Source organism: Callospermophilus lateralis, chromosome 9, assembly GCF_048772815.1.
Source record: "Callospermophilus lateralis isolate mCalLat2 chromosome 9, mCalLat2.hap1, whole genome shotgun sequence".
NCBI lineage: Eukaryota > Metazoa > Chordata > Mammalia > Rodentia > Sciuridae > Callospermophilus > Callospermophilus lateralis.
Window position 1 is genome coordinate 47,775,802 of NC_135313.1, and position 22,450 is coordinate 47,798,251.

General features: G+C 32.9%; 1 protein-coding gene across 1 annotated transcript in view; it reads right to left on the reverse strand.

The window, feature by feature from the left end:
* Nucleotides 1–22,450, reverse strand: part of Znf804a (zinc finger protein 804A) — a 285,210-nt gene that overhangs the window by 50,757 nt on the left and 212,003 nt on the right. Inside the window, exon 2 of the mRNA XM_076866916.2 lies at nt 16,610–16,753. Coding sequence (XP_076723031.2) covers nt 16,610–16,753 — 144 coding nt within the window. The remainder of the gene's footprint in view (nt 1–16,609; nt 16,754–22,450) is intronic.

Here is a 22,450-nt window from a genome sequence, read left to right on the forward strand (position 1 = left end):
ATGCTGTATTTAAGTCCTTAGGGTATAGACCCTGGAGAGGGATAGCTAGGTCAAATGGTGGTTCCATTCCCAATTATCCAAGGAATCTCATACTGCTTTCCCTATTGGCTGCACCAATTTGCAGTCCCACCAGCAATGTATGAGTGTACCTTTTCCCCCACACCATCACCAACACTTATTGTTATTTGTATTCATAATACCTGCCATTCTGACTGGAGTGAGATGAAATCTCAGAGTAATTTTGATTTGTATTTCTCTAATTGCTAGGGATTATGATCATTTTTTCATATATTTGTTGATTGATTGCATATCCTCTTCTGAGAAGAGTTTGTTCAGTTGCTTGGCCCATTTACTGATTGGGTTATTTGTGTTTTTAGTGTTTATCTTTTTGAGTTATTTATATACCCTAGAGATTAGTGCTTTATATGATGTGTGAGGGGTAAAAATTTGCTCCCAAAATGTAGGCTCTCTGTTCACCTCACAGTTTGTTTCTTTTGCTAAGAAAAAACTTTTTAAGTTTGAATCCATCCAATTTATTGATTCTTGATTTTAATTCTTGTGTTATAGTCATCTTATTAAAGAAGTTGGGGCCTAATCTGACATGATAAAATTAGGGCCTATTTTTTCTTCTATTAGATTCAGGGTCTCTGGTTTAATTCCTAGGTCCTTAATTCACTATGAGTTGAGTTTTCTGCATGGTGAAAAACAGGGGTTTAATTTCATGTTGTTGTATATGGATTTCCAGTTTTCCCAGTACCATTTGTTCATGTGGATATATTTTTCTCCAATGTATGTTTTTGGCATCTTTGTCTAATATAAGATAATTGTAGTTTTGTAATTTTGTGGTTAGTCTCTGTGTCCTGTATTCTGTACCATTGGTCTACCAGTCGGTTTTGGTGCCAATACCATGCTTTTTTTTGTTATAGTGATGCCACCTGCTTCACTCCTCTTTCTTCCATACTCTTCCACCAGGATATTTGGCTTCATCTTAAGCCCTGAGGAATGGAGACAACCTTCTACTGGACTAAGACTTCAGAAACCATGGGACTTTAAATAAAATTTTCCTCCCTATACAAAATAACCTGCATTATTTTCATATAGAGTTTTTTATATAGATCATTTTTAACTGGGTTTTCTCAAGTTTTCCATACTTTTATTGGATTTCTGTGTTTCAATTATGTCAAATTCTCAGCATTATTTTGCTTGTCTTTTTTAGTAATGATGTTAGTTTGTGATTTTTCTCTTTCTTTTATTCCTTCTCTTAAATTCTATGTTGCCTGTACTAGTATATCTTCCCCAGTTTTCATGGTTATGATTAAATGGAACATCTTTTCTATCACTCTACCTATTTGTGTCCCAGAAATTAATATAGCTTATAGTTTTTATCTTTTTTAATGTAGTCTGATAATTTTTGTCTTTTATTTGGAGTATATAGTACATTTATATTCAAAATAGTTATGATATTTTTTGCAATAAGGTTTGTCCTTTCTAATGTGTTTTTTACGTGTCTTTTTCTTCCTTAAATACATGGGTTAGTCTCTGTGTCCTCTATTCTGTATCATTGCTCTGTAGTATAGTTCAAGGTCTGGTATCGTGATGCCACCTGCTTCACTCTTCCCACTAAGGATTGCTTTAGCTATTCTAGGTCTATTATTTTTCCAGATGAGTTTCATGATTTCTTTTTCTATTTCTATGAGGAATGCCATTAGGATTTTGTTTGGAATTGTATTAAATCTGTATAGTGCTTTTGGTAGTATGGTCATTTTGATAATATTAATTCTGCCTATCCAAGAGCAAGGTAGATCTTTCCATCTTCTAAGCTCTTCTTTGATTTCTTTCTTTGGGGTTCTGTAATTTCATTATATAGATCTTTCACCTCTTTTGTTAAATTGATTCACAAGTATTTTACTTTATTGAAAACAGGTAGTTTTCCTTTCTGAGGATTTGTTACGGATATACAGAAATGCCTTTGATTTATGGGTGTTGATTTTATATCCTACTAGTTTGGTGAATTCATTTAGTAGTTCTGAAATTTTTGATTTATGGGTGTTGATTTTATATCCTACTAGTTTTCTGAATTGATTTAGTAGTTCTGAAATTTTCTGGTGGAACTTTTTGGTTCTTCTAGGTATAGAATCATATTGTCAGCAAATAGTGCTAATTTAAGTTCTTCTTTTCCTATGCATATCCCTTTTCGTTTCTTTCATCTGTCTAATTGAACAATGTTTCAAGAACTATGTTAAATAGACGTGGTGAAAGAGGGTGTCCCAGTCTTGTGCCAGTTTTTAGAGGGAATGCCTTCAATTTTTCTCCATTTAGAATGATGTTGGTCTTAGGCTTAGCATAGATAGCCTTTATGATGTTGAGATATGTTCCTGTTGTCCCTAATTTTTCTAGTGTTTTGAACATGAAGGGGTGCTGTATTTTGTCAAATGCTTTTTCTGCATTTATTCAGATGATAATATGATTCTTATCTTTAAGTCTATTGATGTGATGAATTACATTTCTTGTTTTCCATATGTTGAGCCAACCTTGCATATCTGGGATGAATCCCACTTGATCATGGTGCAATGTCTTTTTGATATGTTTTTGTTTTTGATTTGCCAGAATTTTATTGAGAATTTTTGCATCTACGTTCATTAGACATATTGGTCTGAAGTTTTCTTTCTTTGATATGTATTTGCCTTGTTTGGGAATCAGAGTTATATTGGCCTCATAGAATGAGTTTGGAAATGCTCCTTCTGTTTCTATTTTCTGAAATAAATTGAAGAATATTGGTGTTAGTTTTTCTTAAAGTTCTTGTAGAACTCATCTGCATATCCACCCAGTCCTGGGCTTTTCTTGGTTGGTAGGCTTCTGATGGCATCTTCTATTTTATCTCTTAATATTGGTCTGTTTAAATTGTTTATATCATCCTGATTAATTGGACAAATCATATGACTTAAGAAATTTGTTGATGTCTTCAATATCTTCTATTTTATTGGAGTACAAGTTTTCAAAACAATTTCTAATTATCCACTCTGTATTTCTGTAGTGTCTATTGTGATACTTTTTCATCATGTATGTTAGTAATTTGAGCTTTCTCTTTCCTTCTCTGTTAATGTAGCTAAGAGTCTGTCAAATTTATTTATTTTTTCAATTAATCAACTTTGTGTTTTGTCAATTTTTTTTTCAATTATTTCTTTTGTTTTGATTTCATTGATTTTAACTCTAATTTTAATTATTTCTTGCTTTCTATTTCTCTTGGTGTTGATTTGTTCTTTTTTTTTTTCTAGGACTTTGAGATGTAGTGTTAAGTCATTTATTTGTTGACTTTTTCTGCTTTTGAAGAATGAACTCCAAGCAATGAACTTGTACTTAGTACTGCTTTCATAGTGTCCCAGAGATTTTGATATGTCGTATCCATGTTCTCATTTACCTCTAAGAATTTTTTAACCTCCTCTTGATGTGTTTTGTAACCCATTGTTCATTCAGAAGCATATTGCTTAGTCTTCAGGTGTTGGAATAATTTTTATTTATAAAATTTCTAATTTTATTCCATTATGATCTGATAAAATGCAGAGTAGTGTCTCTGCTATTTTGTATTTGCTAAGAGTTGCTTTGTGGCATATTTTATGGTATATTTTAGAGAATAATCCATGTCTTGCTGAGAAGAAAGTGTATTCTCCTAATAAAGGATGAAATATTGTATATATGTCAGTTAAGTCAAAGATATTGATTGCATTATTAAGATCTATAGTTTATTTTTTCAACTTTTGTTTGGAAGATCTATCCAGTGGTGAGAGAGGTGAGTTAAAGTCACCCAAGATTATAGTGTTGTGGTCAATTTGACTCTTGAACTTGAGAAGAATTTGTTTGATGAACATAGCTGCTCCATTGTTTGGGACATATATGTTTATAATTGTTATGTGTTGTTGGTGTATGGTTCCCTTAAGCAGTATGAAATGTCCTTCTTTATCCCTTTTGATTAACTTTGGCATGAAGTCTACTTTATTTGATATGAGGATGGAAACGCTTAGCCTTTTCTGTTTGGCTTATTTCACTTAACATAATGGTCTCAAATTCCATTCATCTTTCTCCAAATGACATAATTTCATACTTCATGAGAGTCATGATTTCACATGTTGAAGAAAAAGTAATATATACAATACATATACACAAATATGAATATATATTTATTTCTGAGAGGTACTCCAGAAAAAAAATTGTTTGTTCCCCTTTTTATTATTTTTCCATAAAGATATTGTGGCTGAACATAAACTAAATAAACTGTGTGTAATATTTTCTTTGAAGCATTATGTTTTTTTGCCTTTTGATAATAATGATTTATTTTTCTCTTATTTTTTTCTCCTGTGTAAACTATATTTGGATTAAAACGTTTATGGTAAATTTCTTATGGACTCCAGAGTGAAACAGCTTCTACAGCCCAAAACAATATTTGTGGTGAAACAAAGTTGGATTTAACATTTAGCAAATCATTTCTTTGTGAGATATTTCAGTTAAACACTTAGCATTCATCTTTGTTAAAATGAAACAGCACAGTGACATTTTTAAATTTAAAAGAAATTATCAATATGCTAAAAAAAGAAGTTGTTACTATTCTGCAGAGAATTTTGTTAGGAATTTTGTGAAATGAATCACACCTTCTTGGTTGGAACACATCATTCTGATGATTAGACTTCACCTTTGGCTCTGAGGAATATCACTACAGAGGCATCAACCTTTTCACATTAATCTCTCTTTATTGCAAAAATACAAGCAGCATGTACTCCTGAACTGTATACTTAGGCAATATTTTCAAAACTGGTACAAAAACCTGAAGGAACATTTTAAGCAAGTGTAAAGATGGAAGAATACTTTAATTAGTAATTTAATTATTATATATGGCATAAATCACATGAATAAATTGATGTGAAATTTAATTGCTAAAATGTAAATAACACTTTAAATTGATTTCATACTTGTATATAATATTTATAGTGCATTAAATATATGCATGTTAGCATGAATACATTTTTAAATATGTATGTGTATATATATACACTATATATACTATATTTAAGATGTGTGTTTGTATTGATGAGAAAACCATTGAAACTGTAATTTAATGTTGTTTCTTATGCATTTGTACACCTAATTAAATATATTTTATCCAATAGGCACCATAGAATGCATATAAAATACATTAAATTCAAAAACTGTAAAAATAAATATCTTAATATAGATTATTGTCTTCATACAATTTCCACTAAGTAGGACACTTTGTTATATTACACAGTATTTTCTACTCACAGTCTATATATTCTGCTGCTTTTTTTTTTCATTTCAAAATCCTCCAATAAAGCAATCAAATAAACAATAACAAAGCCTTTAATGTTTCAGTGCCTGAAACACTGCTTTCTTTTGGTAGGCATCTAGCAGGACTGGGAGAGATTCTGGACTGCATGACTGTAACGGAGATGTTTAATTTTTACAGTAGTGCGGCAGATATTTGGGTTACATTATTCAAAGTTCACACATTGCCTCTAGGGATTAGATTCCTATGGTGAGAATACACATCAAAATCAGAGAAATCAGGATCAGCTAAGCAAGAGATCTGTTTTGGTAATGGGCCTGCATACGCTTTTCAGTCAGCACATACATGTGTTTCTACACATTTACTTTTCACCAACCAGGCAAGGATGAATATGAGAGGTAGAATGTTGGTTAGAGAAAATTCAGGGACCGTTTCATTTGAAATTCTGCTTTAATTCTAAGGATAAACTTTATCATTACTTTTATGTGCTAATTATCATAATTTAATACTAAGTAATGACAATTTGAATATAACCTAGGTACATTATATGTAAAGTAATTTTTAAACAGAAAAAATATTGGTTCTCTTAGACTCAAAAGGTTTACAGATGGCCTGAAAAAAATATAACTTTCTGACAAGTTCACACATATTACAAGCACCCCTGATTTTTGGAGTACAGCTTGAGAATAGGTGTTTCAATGACCAAGCAATAACAAAAGAAAGATTTGACATGTTTTCTTTATCATATTTCTAAAAACATATAGAGAATGTATATATTACAGATTCAGATAAAATAAAATAATTCAGTAAAACAATTTATTTAAAAGATACACTAAAATCTGATATATATCTTCTAAGGATCTAAGAATTTCAAATGTGGAGCATGAAGTCACACTATTCTGAAAACCACTTGGAGGGAACCAAGAGAAACAGAACTCTATCTACCCAATTAACTCTGATTCCTTCCTGTCCAGGATGGGACCTATGCAAAAAATTTATCTTCCCAGATATTCATTGTTAGAGTCTGTAAACAAGTCTGGATGGCTCCTGGCAAAATGCCAGGGGGAGTGGTTTGTGAAGTAACTCCACCGAGCCATTAAGTGTGGAGATTCCTTATTGGTTGACTGCTGTATCTAGTTTATGTTAATTAGATAAGCTGTGTGGATTGTATAAATACCATTCCTGTCCTACAATAAATGGCTTCCACTCCTGCTGTATCAATCTACACAAGTTGTTCATCACCCCCCAGTTATTTTGCTGCATCCAGACTGTGGCAATTCATGCCAGCAATCTAGGCACTAGATTGTACTTTCTTCTTTCTGTCTTTAATGCTCAATTCATTTGTAGTCATGTTGCTTCTACATATAGAATATTTCTGCTTGATATTCACCTATATCTCTCTCTATTGTTACCATAATGATCTGAGGCATCATTGAAGATCTATTCCTCTTCTTTTTCCATCATCTAACTTTCATTTTACAAAGAAACCAGAATCCCTTCATTTACTCATTAACATTTCTCTTCAATGAACACTCATTAAAGATCATCATGAGGTAGATATGACATCAAAGGGTTAGAATAACATAGTAAGCAAAAACTAGAACCTTAGCTTAGGGAGTAAAAAGGGAGTTACTACTATTTTTAGGGATGGTCATTTGAGAATTGTTGAGATTATGTTTTGCAGCTATGAATAATTCATAGTATTAAGCTTATTTCTTACATTTTAGAAAAAAATTCTAACAGAATCACCTTGAGGTCTATGTAACAGTATTATATTAATTGCACACTGTTCTTGGTTTGAGTGTTTGTCTCCTCCAAAACTCAAGGTGAATTTTAATTGCTATTGTAACAGTATGATGAGTTGGTCTATTTAAAAGGCGATTGGGCTGAGTGGGATTGACTCTGTGCTAGAGGAAGAGTCTAGTCCCCTCTTGCTCCTTCTTGCTTTACTGCCTTCCATCACCAGAAGAGCAGCAAGGATATTCTCAACAGATACTGGCCTTTTGTTTCCTGGATTTCTCCACTTTTAGCCAAAAAATTTCTGTTCCTTATTAATCACCAGATTTAGGTATTCTGTTGTTTTAACATAAAAAGAATTAAGACATATGGCATCTCAAATTTGTCTGTTCACAGAATAATGATTACTGCGATAAAATAAAATTTCAGCACATAAAGAATTGATGACAGCATGTCAACACAATAGCTTGTGTTTGCTAATTTCATAACTTCTCTGAAGTCCAGATTAAATTTTAAAAAGGTTTATATCTATGGCTGCCTCTGAAAGCACTGATGAACCAAATGTTCAGTAAAAACAAAAGTCATTTATTTCAAGAAAGAAAATGGTTATTACAAATGGGATTTCAAACTTCACTGTGTTCTTTTGCCAGAAGTTATGATAATTATCATGTAGCCAATTTCATGTAATTTTGTATGTTAAATATTTCCAGAATTTTCCTTTGTCATCACTGCTTGCAAAGATAATATGTATTTATAACACTTCCAATACCAAATTACTAAGACTGCAAATATTTTTATTCCTGGGTTAAGGAAGAATGTAAACTAATTGCATATATGTTTATACTCAAAATATATACATATATATGTACTACATACATAAGTGATTATAAATGTAATATGAATACATATTTATACATTTATCTTCTTATTCTGTTTCTAGTCCTCCATGAGTAATGTTTTTCTTTTAGAAATAATAGCTGGTGATCTCAAAAGGTAATAATTCATCTAATGCTAAACATAGGCAATTCTAAAATAAGCAAGCATAATGTTAATTACTAAGCATTTTTAACTATTCATAGCCTGTTTATTTTTTATATATTCATGATCAAGTATGATATATTTTAGTACATTCTAGAAATTTGGGTATTGTCATAACTTAAAAAGCAAAATAAAATTATTGTTTATATTGTTAATAGTGAAATGCTGATTGGTAAAATATGTAAGAGAGTGAAATATTACTATGTGTTGTATCTTAGGTGTGAAAAAGACATTTTTGCTTTCTTATTTTCTAAACAAATTACATTCCCATCTACCTGAGCTATCCCAAATGTGTAGTAGAAAATGAATAGTATTTCAACCTATATAGAAATAGATTGTTAATGACATTTTTATAGTATAGTTGCTTCCTATTTTTTTCCTTACTCCAATCCAGATATTCTTAGTTACTGGGTATATATGTGCGTGTTGGGTGACAGGTGGAGTCGTCTTACATATTGTTTAGACAGCTGAAATTCACACATTCTGCTTAGAGATTATCTGTTTTCTCTAATCATAGAGAATACTAGTGCCTCCATTTCTAAAGACAACGCCTAGAGTGTCCCACTGTATGTTTTTTATACCTCTATTTGAAGACTCATCAGTCTTCTTCTGATGATTCAAATGCTGTTCCGTATTAGTTTCCTTTAGCAAGTCAGACATCTTTCAGTTAGCCATGCTTTCTGTCCTGCTCATTGACAAAGGAATCTACCTGCATCTCACCCCCATCTGTGGCAGGATCACCAGTTTCCAAATAGTTTCCTTCGGAAACCTTCAAGAGGGCGGCAGGAAAATTTGAGATGACTTTATCTCATGTTTAAAGTAATATCCTAAAAAGCTCAACCAAACAATTTGTTTCTTAAATTCATTCTGCTGCTAAAATGTATTTGATATTGGCTGAGTTTCAAATAGATGTGGATCAAGTAGCCCCAAAGGCATTCTCTTTCCAGGGTTTCTTCTTTCTCTATTTCTTTGTAGTACATTTATTCCTCTATAGCTCATTGTTTAAGAGGAAAAATCTTAATCTAGTTGTTTAACTGCCTGTCTTCACCCTCTTTGTTTCTCACTCCATCTTCTTTACATTGTTTTCAATAATTGTTTTGTAACCAAAAGGATTGCAATTTAGCGATTCTATATCCTCTAGACCACAGAAGGACACAAACATGTTATCAGATTTCCATATAATATTAACTTTACTACCCTGGCTATCCCCATTCCATTTCTCAACAGTAGCCTCATATTATAATTATCTGGAAATCTTCCAACATGAGCATGAGCCATGGATCTATACCAGACTCTGGAATTCTATTTTTAAAACTCTGGTGATTTTAACATTCAACTAGAATTAAAGATTTTTTGTTGTTGTTCTATACCATGACTGCCTCCTACCACAGAAGCAGAAATACTGAAGTCTTAGTTGCTAAAAATGCAGGGAGGATCTTGAAATATATTTTGAGATAATCCTTTCAGCAGATCATGTAAAGTTTGACTCTTGATAGGATTAGCAGATGAAAATTTTAGAGAGAAAAAATTTATATTCGAGAGGTGCTGCTCTGGAATCCTCACATTTTGTTAATCTTATATTTATATATTTCTTTTTTTTTTTACCAGATGAATTTTTTTCTAAGAAATCTAATTGTATTAAAAATAATTCCTGGACTGGGAATATAACTCAGTAGTAGAGCACTTACTCAGCATGCACAGGATCTGGGCTCAATTCCCAGTACAAAAACAAAAACACAAAGAAACAAACACCCAGAAAGTTTCTCAATTTCTTAAAAATAATAATAATAAAGAAAGATAAATCTTTGCACACAGTAAAAAATATATAATAAATTTGTAAATTATTTCTCAAAATAGATGTAATCACACAAAATATATTTATTAACAAAGTACTATAAAATAGTATGATAAAAATTAAAACATGCAATCTCATTGATAACACCAACCAAGTTGTCAAACAAACAATAAGAAGAATAAATTTGCCATATATGGTGGCACATGCATGTAATCCCAGCAGCTGAGGAGGCTGAGGCTTGAGGATCTCTAGTTCAAAGTCAGCCTTAGCAAAAGAAAGGCACTAAGCAGTTCCATGAGAACATGTCTCTAAATACAAAATAGGGCTGGTGATGTGACTCAGTGGTCAAGTTACCCTGAGTTAAATCTTGGGTTCCAAAATATATATATAGAAGAGAGAGAGAGAGAGAGAGAGAGAGAGAGAGAGAGAGAGAGAGAGAGAGAGAGAGAGAGAAATTGTCACCAAAAAGTTGAATGTTTTTAATGAATTATAATGGCTAATTGACATTCATAAAATGAAATCCCTATAATTAGCTGTATTTTTCTCTTATTTTTCTCTTATGATTGTTTTTCAAGTGTTTTTCTAATGCACAGTTACATTTAGGTAATATAGACCAGAAACATTTGCTTTCAGTTTGTTTTATTTTCTTTTTTTCCTGCACTCAACACTGATTGACTGAGTTCATCTTCCATCATCTTAGCCCGATAAATGATGGACATTAGAAAGGAAGCAAGAAGACTTGAAATTGATTGGGAGAAAATTTATAAAACTGACAACCATTCAGATAGTAGAAATTATTATTTTTATCCAAAGTTTGGTGAAAACTTAAGACAAAACCCGCAGTTTAGTGCTGTATGAATCATGAGTGACTTTAAATAAGAAATGTCAAAAGAGAACAGTAGAATGATGATTTATGTTTTATGATATATGTTTGTATAGATAGATATATGCGTACTTGGGACAATCATTTGAGGTTTTGGAGGTTGTAGAGGAGCGAATGATATGTTCTTCCTTTAGACTAAGAAAAAAATTTCAGAGTAATTTTTTAAAACAGCAAGAAAAAAAGCACAATTAAACTGAACTACACAGCACACAAGCACAAATAATGAATATCTCATAGAAGATATCTGAAGTGACTTTACGGGGTGTGTGTGTGTGTGTGTGTGTGTGTGTGGTGTATTCATTTTAAATTAACCATTAATTGATATGTGCTTTTATTCCACAGGTGAATATTTACACAAAAATATCAAAAAGTAATTCATTTCTCCAGTGTCATATTGCTGAACAGCAGTTTAAATTATTAGGAAATGTTCAAATTGAGGAATAAAGTTATTCCATTTCTATAGCAGTAGAAGTCCCTGCAGGAATAACACATTCCAACAACCCAGCCTGACCTTGACTTCCTCTGGGGCAGAACAAAACAGCAAGCAGCAAGGTACTGAATCCTGACTTGCGGAGGTGGAGGGCACTTCAGTGCCTTTGGGGAAGTATTTCAGCCACATTGCAGCCACTAAAGCAAAAATCAAGATGTTTGAGGGACAGTAGCAATAAGGCAATCATTCCCTTTTCTATCCCTTCATAGCATCAGTATGACAAATCTCTTACAGCGAAAATAGCTCTGAATTGCCCACAGGCTGCCAGGTGAGAGGACAGACACTGTGTGGCTTTACTTTAAGGGCAGATGAACAGGTGAAATGGTTTAGAGGAAAATCGTTTCTTTTACCTGATGCTGATTCTCTGATCTTCTTTTTTTAATCTCAGTGACTAGAATTCAGAATGATATAACTTTACTAGAAACTATTTTATTCATCTTTTCACACGAGAGAATCAATTGTAAGGTGTGCAATTGAGTATATATGGATAATTTACAATGATGCATAGGACTTATTATCACACTTGACAATTTTGAATTCTAGAAATTGTGATCCAGACAGGCCAAAGAAAACCACCTCAACAAAATCCTCTGTGTATAGACACAAAAATAGAACTCTGAAGAACTTAAATAAAAAGCTCTGTCCATAAAGCAGTTACTGATAGAGCTACTGTGAGCTACATAGATGTCTGGACTCTTCAGATGAATTTGTTCCACATGCAAATATATGTTTATGTGATTTCCTCATGGATACATATAAATATAGTAACAATATGTTCTTTTAGATTTAAAATAACATTTCCTTTAACATTCCAGAGATTGGATAAATATATAACTAGCAAGAAAAATGAGGCTTGCTAGACCATTGCCTTTAAACTTCCACATTCATTAAATGTCCAAAAATATTGTTACTTTTCAATAAACATTGAAAAGTATTCTAACCATCTTATTAGTTACCCAAAGGGAGGACACATAAAAATTAAACCAGGTCAGTGGGTATAAAGTGATACTGTTCTAGGTAAGGGGAAATATGGTTACGTTAAAATACTGAGTTTATTATTATGTAAAACTATTTCCTATGTTTTAAAATAATAAATCAACTATTTTGTGTACATAGAGAAAATAATGATTGCATTTAAACTGTCATTTTTTTGCAGAGTATTGAATTTTACATGTGTTAATAATATTATTTGCTTTTCTGTGCAAATGCCTGTGGCCTGAGCTGTTGGAACTGTTAGCAAAACAGCAAAGTAAACCTCACCACTCCTCCCACAGCAGCAGGTAGCAGAGAGTAGAATAAGACTCCACCTATGGAGGAGAAGGACATGAAAGATAGCACAGAAATTTGCCTTGCAATTCAGTGCTTGGTCCTAGCACAGTAAGACCTTGAAATAAAAAGAAATCAAAGGGCCTTGCATGATGTCAAGACAGACTCAGGTTTTGACCTGCATCATTGCCAGCCCTGAGTGGTCATGGGAGCCCTCAAATCTCAGAGACTGTGCACATCCTTGTGACTGTGAGACTTAAGAATCACCCAGCATAGTGTCAGCCATGGTAGCCAAAGGACTGTCATGAAGTATCATCTAAAAACCTTAGACAGCACAACTATCCCAAGCCAATACTTATATTGACAAAGCCTTTAGACCTGCTCTGGAACCAGGCAGACTTCTTCACCATAATAGGATGTACTTGGGGTTTAGCCTGCATCACCAATATCTATAGCATGGACAAAGATGTATTCCTAAGACTATGCACATCCTTGAGACTGAGATCCAGGTGTAATCCAGCTTAGCATGATCTTTGGTGGTCTTTACCAATCTCAGACACCATACTGTAGAGCAAGACTCGATTTTCTAGGAGTAGGACATTATAGTAAGCCTAGGATTTGCTTTGGATTTCAGTGCTTAGCTGGCGAAATCTAACACTGATCAGCTTTTAATGGCTCCTATCCTCAGATCAGTGTCTGTGGACGAAGTCTTTGGAACAGGTGTGGTGCCAGGTTCCCCTAACTGATGGCAGTGTTCCTGGGTCTTGAGTCCATTTTAACTGTAGGCAATCCCATAGATTGTGTGTTGTTCCAGCTGATATTGCACTGGACTTAGTAGACTATAGTAGGCTCAGTGCAAAATACAGCATTGTGTAATCAGTGGCCACAGACATGGCACAGGGGCATGGAGTACATCCCTCCATATTGAGTCTGCCAAATGCTGGCAGAAAACAAATCCTGTACTGCTTAACCATAGGCCATTAATTACCTTAAGAGGCTTATAGAAATAGATTGCTCTTTTTAGGTAATTCCCAAGTTCATGGTAAACAAGACACTTATGGTGGATTTGGGACAAATTGATCTTGGAGTTTTGTCTAGTGCTGAGACAGTGAACACTCATCCATGGTGAACTCCCAAAAAACCTGTATATAAGTCATCATCCCATGCTGAAGTGAATACAGGCTCAAAGAAAAGAAGCAGAGCAGCCTGATTAGAATTTTTGAAAGGCAGGATCAAACAAAGCCAGATTATGATGACTGGAATAAAAATTTAATCATTTAATGCCCAGTTGACTTCACACACACCAAGACATATCAAGAGATTTGAGGAAATCATGACCTCAGCCAAAGTTCAAAATAAAGGATCAGAAAGAGATCAGATATTAAACAGTACGCTGAAACTCAGAGAATTTAAGTCAGCTGTTTTAAGGGAATACAATGAGCCTGAAGAAAACACAGAGAAATAGTTCACATTCCAAAAAAAGAAACTTTAAAAAATAGATGGAAGCAATTTAAAAACAGAAATCCTTGAGATGAAAAATAGGCTAAGCAAAATTTAAAAATGCAATAGATTGCATAGAAGAAAGAATTAGTGAGCTCAAAGACCAGCTGTTTGTGAATGCAGCCTTGAAGGAGAAAAAAATGTAATATATAGGATTGAAGAAAGCTTAAAAGAACTTTGCATTATAGGGATTTAAGAAGGAATTGAGAATGTCAAAGGGATAGAAAGCTTATTCAAAGGAATCATTACAGAAACTTTCCCAAAGCTAGAAAAAGAGACAAATAAACATATATAGAAATCAAAATTGCTATTTCTATACTCTCTCCATCAACTTTCACAGAGTGACTTTACATTTATTTCTCTTGTGCATTTCTTTTATTGTTGTTGTTGCTGTTCCATATGCAGACAGGTTGTTTAGTGAACTTAATCCTAAATAAAACCTAATTTTCAAGAGTTATTTCAAGCCATTATCAGACAGTAGGTAAACTTTTCTATGTTTATTTGTTTTTAAAGTATCCCAACCTTAGGTTTTCAATAAATAATACTCTAAATTGTCCACCCCCAGCCAGTTTCTGCTTCTTCTTCATTTAAAGTATCCAAGGAGTTCGGAATCAGGTGTTAAAAATATGGATAGCTGTCATTCGGTGACACATTTTTTCCTTAAAGGGAGAGAATTCCCTAGCCAAACACCCTCAAAGATGTACCCCTATCCTGAAGAGAAGGGACATAATGAATATATAGATTTTACACATTTTAAGCTACTATAATATCATCTCATGACAAATTGATCAATTGTCACAATGCTATCTACCAGAACATTTTGAAAGTGTATCTCTCTATCTGGCCTGATGCCCCAGAGTATTTTCAAATGTGAACCTCTGGCCCTTCAAAATAACAAGATGGATCCCCCTAAATTCCCTTAGCTTATTTGTATAGAATATATAGTAGGCCAAGTTTAAAAGAATAAGGAAATACAAAGATCCTCAGGATAATCTAAGTGAGTTTGACCTTTATGAAACCTTATAACTAAAATGTTATAATCTATTGAAAACCATATTAATCGCTATTAAAACACTCTTAAACAAACATATACATTTCTAAATACTTACTTTACGTAATGAAACATATGTGTAACAACATATCTTGTGCTCTCAGATTCCTAGGAAAAAAACAAGAGAACTACTTTCTCAGATTTGCCACCCTAGCAACACACTGCAGAATTAATTTGTGTGTTTATAAAATTAATGTCAACAAATTTAGAAAAAAATCAATATTACTTCCTGATGGATGTTAATGTTCAAATCAAGCAATGGTAAATTTATATGTGTGCCTTTTTAGTAAGAAAGGAATTTTTTTATATTTCTATTTATTTAGACATTACCAGAGTGCTAGTGGATCTACTACATACAAGGAGAAAAAGCCAAGGGCTGATCATTAAGCTAAATGTTCATTAATTTATCACTACATAATTAAAGGCTAGTTTCTCCCTTCAACAGCCTCCCCAAAGCACAGTTTAGTTAGTATGAAAAATTGATAGCAAAATAAAATACCCACAATTCATTTATAAGGATTGAAAAATGTGATCATTTCCCGCTACTTTTTCTTATGTTAAATAAATCTGATTTTATGGGATGGTCAAACCTGTGCCTTTCATTTATATCCAAATGAGTTCTTCAGTCAGTCTTTGTAGGTGATGCTTAAATTAGAAAATGCTTTAAAGTAAAGCAAAAAAGGCTATCATATCACTAGCAAAAAACAAAAAAACAACAAAAAAAATCAAAGTTGAATGATAAACATAAAGCACATTAGAAAAATGAAATCTATATTAACTTCATGTCTAACATAATCACTATTTTAAATGCATCTTTATACAGTGTTACAAAATCAATCTTAGATTTACAATTGACAGTAAAATGCAAGAACATTAAAACAAACTACATTATACACATTATATACTTATTTAATCCATAACCCTGGACCATTTGTAGCACACAGATTTCTATTTCTTTATGTTTCCATGGTAGTTGAAATCTAAACTGCTTTCTATAATGAGCTACAATCAGGAGCTGTACAAATTCGTCAGTGATGAATGGCATGTGAAATGATGGCTGTCCCAAAAGATTATATTGCCCAGTGACTTTGTAGATGTCTTTGCCTGTGTAAGTACATGAGGCTGTTTGTCTGATGATGAAATTGCGGAAGGACTCATTTTTCAGAAAGTGTCCCTCATCACTAAGCAATGCACTCATGTATGTATAAAAATGTATTTACATTTGATGAATATAACATTGATTTAAATGTTTAATACTTAATACATTTGAAGACATTTAGAAGATCATCACTTGTATAATACTGTTTTCAAGACACCAACACTCATGAAAAGGCAATTAAATGAAATTTTTTTACATCAGTCATTGGTTTCAAACTTTGTTTATGATGCTTTTTAAAAATATATATTTTGCTAAATATCATCAAAACCTCATACCAGAATAACATCTTTAAAAACTGGAGATCAGAGAAAAATTATAAAATATATATTCATATTTTACAGTCTACTATTCAAGTTCAGAAATGTCAGCTTTTTATGAAAAAAAAATTTCTTACCTGTTTGTGAGCATGGTCATATGAATTAATGTGGTTGTCAAATTCCTGATGCTTATAGTACTGCTTATCACAGAGTTCACAGTAAAAATTAGCCTTCAGATCTTCCAGAGCTTTTGCTATGGTATTCTCCTTCTCAGCATAGTCCTAAAAAATAAAATTTCAGGGAAGTTAACTCTCTCCCCTGAAGTTTACTGTATTTTGACAGTTGTCAACTTCAGTATACTCATGAGAAATAGAAACAGAATATAACAATGAGAAAAATAAAGCAATTGAAATTAAAAGAAATTATGAGCTTAAAACTTGCATATTAAAAGACAAAGATAAAATATTTATTGTAAAAAACTAGCAGAAACATGGACAATAAAAGAAAATCTTAGGAAGAAATAGAAACTGTTGATTTGAAAGTTTGTATTCAATGTTAGGATAAAAAATGAAACTCATACAGCTGTTTTGATTTAAGTGTAGATTTCTGGCAACAGCTTAGTTAATATAAAACTTTCCTATGCTGAACATCTAAAATGTATACTTTTCAAAGTAGTGTATACTGGTGTGTATATATTTAATTTTAGAATGTTTCCTTTAATATCTATATAATAACTTATTCATCTAAACTAGATTTCACTTGACTAACATTTTCATCTTTGCCCATAAAAATTTTGATTGAAATTTAAAATGTCTTCTAGTCTTTGTGGAAAAAAGCACTTTTCTGCAAGTCATGTAAGTTATTTACCTAAACTAAATAGAAATAACCTGTATAGCACATGCATTCATTATGGTTATAGTAAATAAAGACAACTATACAACCATACCCCTGAAAAGAGGAAAAATATGATCAGTCATCATTAGCTTTTGTATAAGAACCAGAAAATAGCAAAGTGTATGTGGCTTTCAGATTTTCCTAAATTCAAATTTACGTGCTATTTCATGCCTGCTTAACTGTTAATGTTGCCAGGCACAAATAAATTTTACATGTTGAAACACTGGCTGATTTTTTTCACTAAATTGCTGATGTGAGGAAGATGTAAACTGCAGTCTGCACCACAGGAATATATTATGTTTCTCACTTGTAAATTCTCTTATATACACCTCCTTTAAAATTCAAAATAACTACATATTCAGTCCTCATATGCTTCCACAAGACACTTTTAGGCACTGGGACTTGGATATGAAATGATGTTATTCTGATTGTGGCAATGATAACTGTCTTCTCTAATATACAGGCTGGAAGGGACTCATAGTTTGAATGTTTAACTTACATGTTTCCATAAAGTCTGAAAGTGGTTTGCTAGTAATTTGATGAATGACTGATATTTTCATATTGTGTTATAATATATATTTGTGCAGACAACACATATAATAATAAATTTACCACAATTTAGGGTGCATGCTTTAGAGTAATCAACCATTTTTCATAAGCTATAAATATCTAGCCTATTTCTCATTTAAGACAGTTTCCCATTGTTAAGTTTTATGAGAAAGAGATGATAAATGTAAATTATTTATGTCTGATCCCATCGATTTCAAAAATTAATTTACCATTTCTCAGCAAATTTTTAAACTATTATTAATTATTCAATTTCATTACTTCGAAAATAGTTTAAATGATGAAAATGAGTCCTGTAGATCTAAACTGCTTACTGAGTTTTCATTCAATTTTCAAAATAACACTTTGTGGAAGAGTCAATCAGAATGAAACAAAAATTAAGCAATACAATTTCATGGCTGAAGTGTGTGAAACAGAGATAGCATTCCAACCAGTATTGGAATTATGCTAGAATGACAAAAAATTCAGTTCAAAGCTGAATTAGGGCTCAGAATGATTTTGAAAGAACAGAAATTTCTTGATAAACTAGTTGACCCTCCTCATTAATTATAATTTCTGTAAAGTCATTAAAGCTTACTTCCTCTGACTAAATATTTGATTACTTCTTATGGCATAAGGGCTTTTCTTTTCTTTGTAATATTGGCAGTCCTTCAAAGAAGTAGTAATTGTTTCTTAATTATTCTACCTAGAAAAGTAAGAAAAATTTAAGTGGAAAAGAAACTGATTCAGGGCTGGCGTTGTAGCTCAGTGGTAGAGCACTCTCCTAGCATGGGCAAGGTCCTGGGTTCAATCCTCAACACCACACAAAAATAAATAATATAAAGGTATTCTGTCCAACTACAACTAAAAAATAATAATAATAAAAAACTAAAAAAGGCGGGGTCTGGGGTTGTGGCTCAGTGGTAGAGCACTCGCCTAGCATGCACGAGACACTGGGTTTGATCCTCAGCACCACATAAATGTAAAATAAAGATATTGTGTCCACCTAAAATTTAAGAATAAATTTTTTTTTAAAACCTCATTCTTAAGTAAATTGCATTCTTCAAAAATATTAGTAATGGAATAGAAAATGTTCTTTCAAATGAAATTCTGATTCCTCAGTATAATTCATATTGAAGAACATGTACAGTGACTTTGTTATTGTATGTGTACCATGAGGGAAAGGAGTCATGTGTATGACAATTAGTGGTCCATTTGTATGGATAAAACCAGTCCTAGCTGGGCTGAGATACCCAATAGCCACTTTCCTTCTTTATTATGAATATTGAAACAGCCATTGAATGAGACTATAAATACATTAACTTATTAACACAACCATTCCACAATTTGACAAAACCATTCCACTGTAATGAAAGAAGGATGATTTCAGAAAGATGGTGGAATAGGACACTTCAGTGTTCATCCTCCAGAGAAACATTAATTTAAACAAATAGCTACCATTAAAAATACCTTCACAAGTTCTAAATAAATGAGGCAAAAGATTTCAGAATATGGATATAGAACAGAAATAGAAAGTGCTGCTTTAAAAATGTAGAAAAGACAGTTTTACATTACTCATGTCACTTTTCCACCAGTTCCAAGCACAAAGTATGGAGAGAAATATTCTTAGAAGTGGAGAGGGAGTGTGAACATCAAACTTTGCCTCAGATATCATCACCAGCTTCATCTTGTCCAAGTAAAATCTAGTACAGGGAAGACCCCCATTACCCTAAACTCCAGGTCAGTACTTACAGACTGAGTTTCCAGGCTCAACCTGGTGCAAGGCTGGGTCTCAAAACCTTAGGCTACGGACTCTCTGATGAACTGTATCTTCAAAGCTACCCGATGCTGAGCCAAATATGGATGTCCCAGGCTCCAGACCATACCCAGCACTGGACAGTACCCAGCAGCTCCACACTTTTGGCTCAACTCAGCACCAACCCAATTCCTATACAATCATACTTCAGGACATGCATAGTCCTAGTTATCAGACTAGTCCCTGCAGATTCAACCTCTAGGTCTGCCCTTTGAGATACAGGAATTAGATCTACACAGGCCCATGGGGAAATAGTCTTAGGTCTCCCTATCACCAGCTTGGTTTTCCTTTCTTAAAACACCAAATAGGCACTTGGGAATCACAGGCTTACACACTACAAAACTGAACCTTATAAACTTTCAGGCCAGCCTCAGAAGCTGGATTCTCCAGATCTAGATCTGTCCCAGTAAATTTTATTTCCGGAGGGCTCTCAGGAACCTAGGCTTCAGAACCTTGCCACATACCCTGGTCATGTGGTGTTCTCTGAGGCCTCAGGACCCATGCCAGTCCATGGGGCTTTATCCTCTAAACCAGCACCCATGCACTCATCCTACAAACCAGCATCAGTGGAACAGGCTATATACTGGTCTCCATAGCCTCAGACCCTGAACAACTAGGAGACCAGACCTGCTCCAGCAAACCCAAGTAAGACCAGACCCACAATAGACCCCAGTACCAGACTAACATATATAAACAGAAAATTAAATGTACATATAAAACCACAAAAATTTTGTATAAATACATGTATTCATGTTTATAAATATATATAGAGAAAAATCCTCAGTTTAAAATACACAGAATGAAAGTAAAAATATATTATACACCATCAGTAGCAGAATTGAGCAATTAGAGGAAATGTGTGAACTCAAAAGACTGGGCATTTGAAAATATTATAGTTAGAAAAAAAAACATTGAAAACAATGGAAAAGAATGAAGAATGCTGTTGGGATTTAGAGATTGGCATCAAAGAGGGAATATTAGCCAAAGAATTTTGTGAAGTACTGGAAAAAGAGCAGTAGGAAATATTTTTAAATAAATAATAACAAAAATATTCCAAATCTGAAGAAAGATATAAATATTCAGGTAAAGGAAGGTCAAGAGTCTCCAATCAGATTCACTCTCAACAAACTATAGCCACATGAATTATAATCTGTCAGAATAAGACTGAAAAAGGATCCTAACAACAGAGGAAAAAGAAGTGAAAACTACATAAGATAGTTTGAATAAGGTAAGCAATGAATTTCTTTCGGGCATAGAGAGTGGAGTGAATTTCTTAGGATGTTGAAGAAAACAAACAAACAAACAAACAATAACAAGAAATCAATAAGGTTGTGCCCAGCACTGCTGTCATTTGTAATAGAAGAACTACATATTTTTCTAGAAAAACAAAGCTCTGAGAGAGTATCTTATAGGAATGCTAATGAGAGTTCTCTAAACTGAAGAAAGGGATGCTAATTAGTAATGAAAAACGTGAATATATAATATTGATAAAATTAAGTACTGTAAAAGTAAGTACGAACTCAGAATACTTTAATACCATCATGTTTGGGCGTAAATCACTTGTAACTTTAGTGGGAAGGTAAAAGGCACAGTAAAATATAATAACTATAATGTACATAAAATATATAATTATTAAATATAAGTATAAATTATTAAATATAAGTATAATAATAGGTCAAGAAATATACAAAATACATATAAATTATGACATCAAAAATATCACAGGTGATGGCATGGAAGTGTAGAGGTTTCTTATGGAACCAAAGTTAAGTGGTCATTATCTAAAGATATCCTATTATTAGTGTAATCTGTATTTTTTAAACCTCAAAAATCACCACAAAGAAAAACTTTTGTAGTAAATATAAAGCATATAAATTAGAAATCAAAGAATATTATTATGGAAAATTATTAAATCAAAAAAGATGGGAGGACAGGAAAAAAGGAACAAATCTGGTTCCTGAACACAGAGTTGTCATTGTTTTGTATCATCATCTTATAGATTAAGCCACCCACTTAAAATAACATTTCTGAAAGTTTCCTAACCATATTTCCACTTTCATATCTGGAATTGATATTTTTTCTTAATATGTTCTTATTCCAGATGTTTGCATTTAACACTCATTTGGTTCTTGCACAGATCTGCTAAAATGTTATCTGCTCTATGATTACTTTCCTTGTCATTCTTCTAAAAGAGAAATACTTTTTATTCTTTGTCTTTTTCTTTTATCTTTTCTTACAATAAAAAAGAAGAGAATATTTATTCAGGAAGAAAACAGTGACAGAAGACTTTTGAGTGTTCAAGTCTCAAAACTATATTAAAAATAAAAGAGACAGTACTAAAGAAGGGATGAGGAAAAGTGATTATTGTACTGTGGTATTATAAGAAACATATTTAGTCTTTGGCCCTAGCTCCTTGCACACCTTCTAAAATCCTTGGTATCTCCAGAGTGATAAGAGTGTCTCGTAGTAAGCAACATATATGACTGGAGTGGTGGCTGGGAGTCCCTAGAAAGCTTCATGATGGGGGCTGATCTCTGGGAAGACCAAGACATGATTAGAGTCAAAACTTTCAAACCCACTCCCCAAGCCCTAAGGAACTGTGAGGGGGCTCAAGATTGAATCAATCACCCATGGCCAATGACTTGATCAAGCACGCCTATATAAGGAAACCTCCATAAAAAAACTCTAAGGAGATCAGAGAGCATCTGGTCTAATAAACACC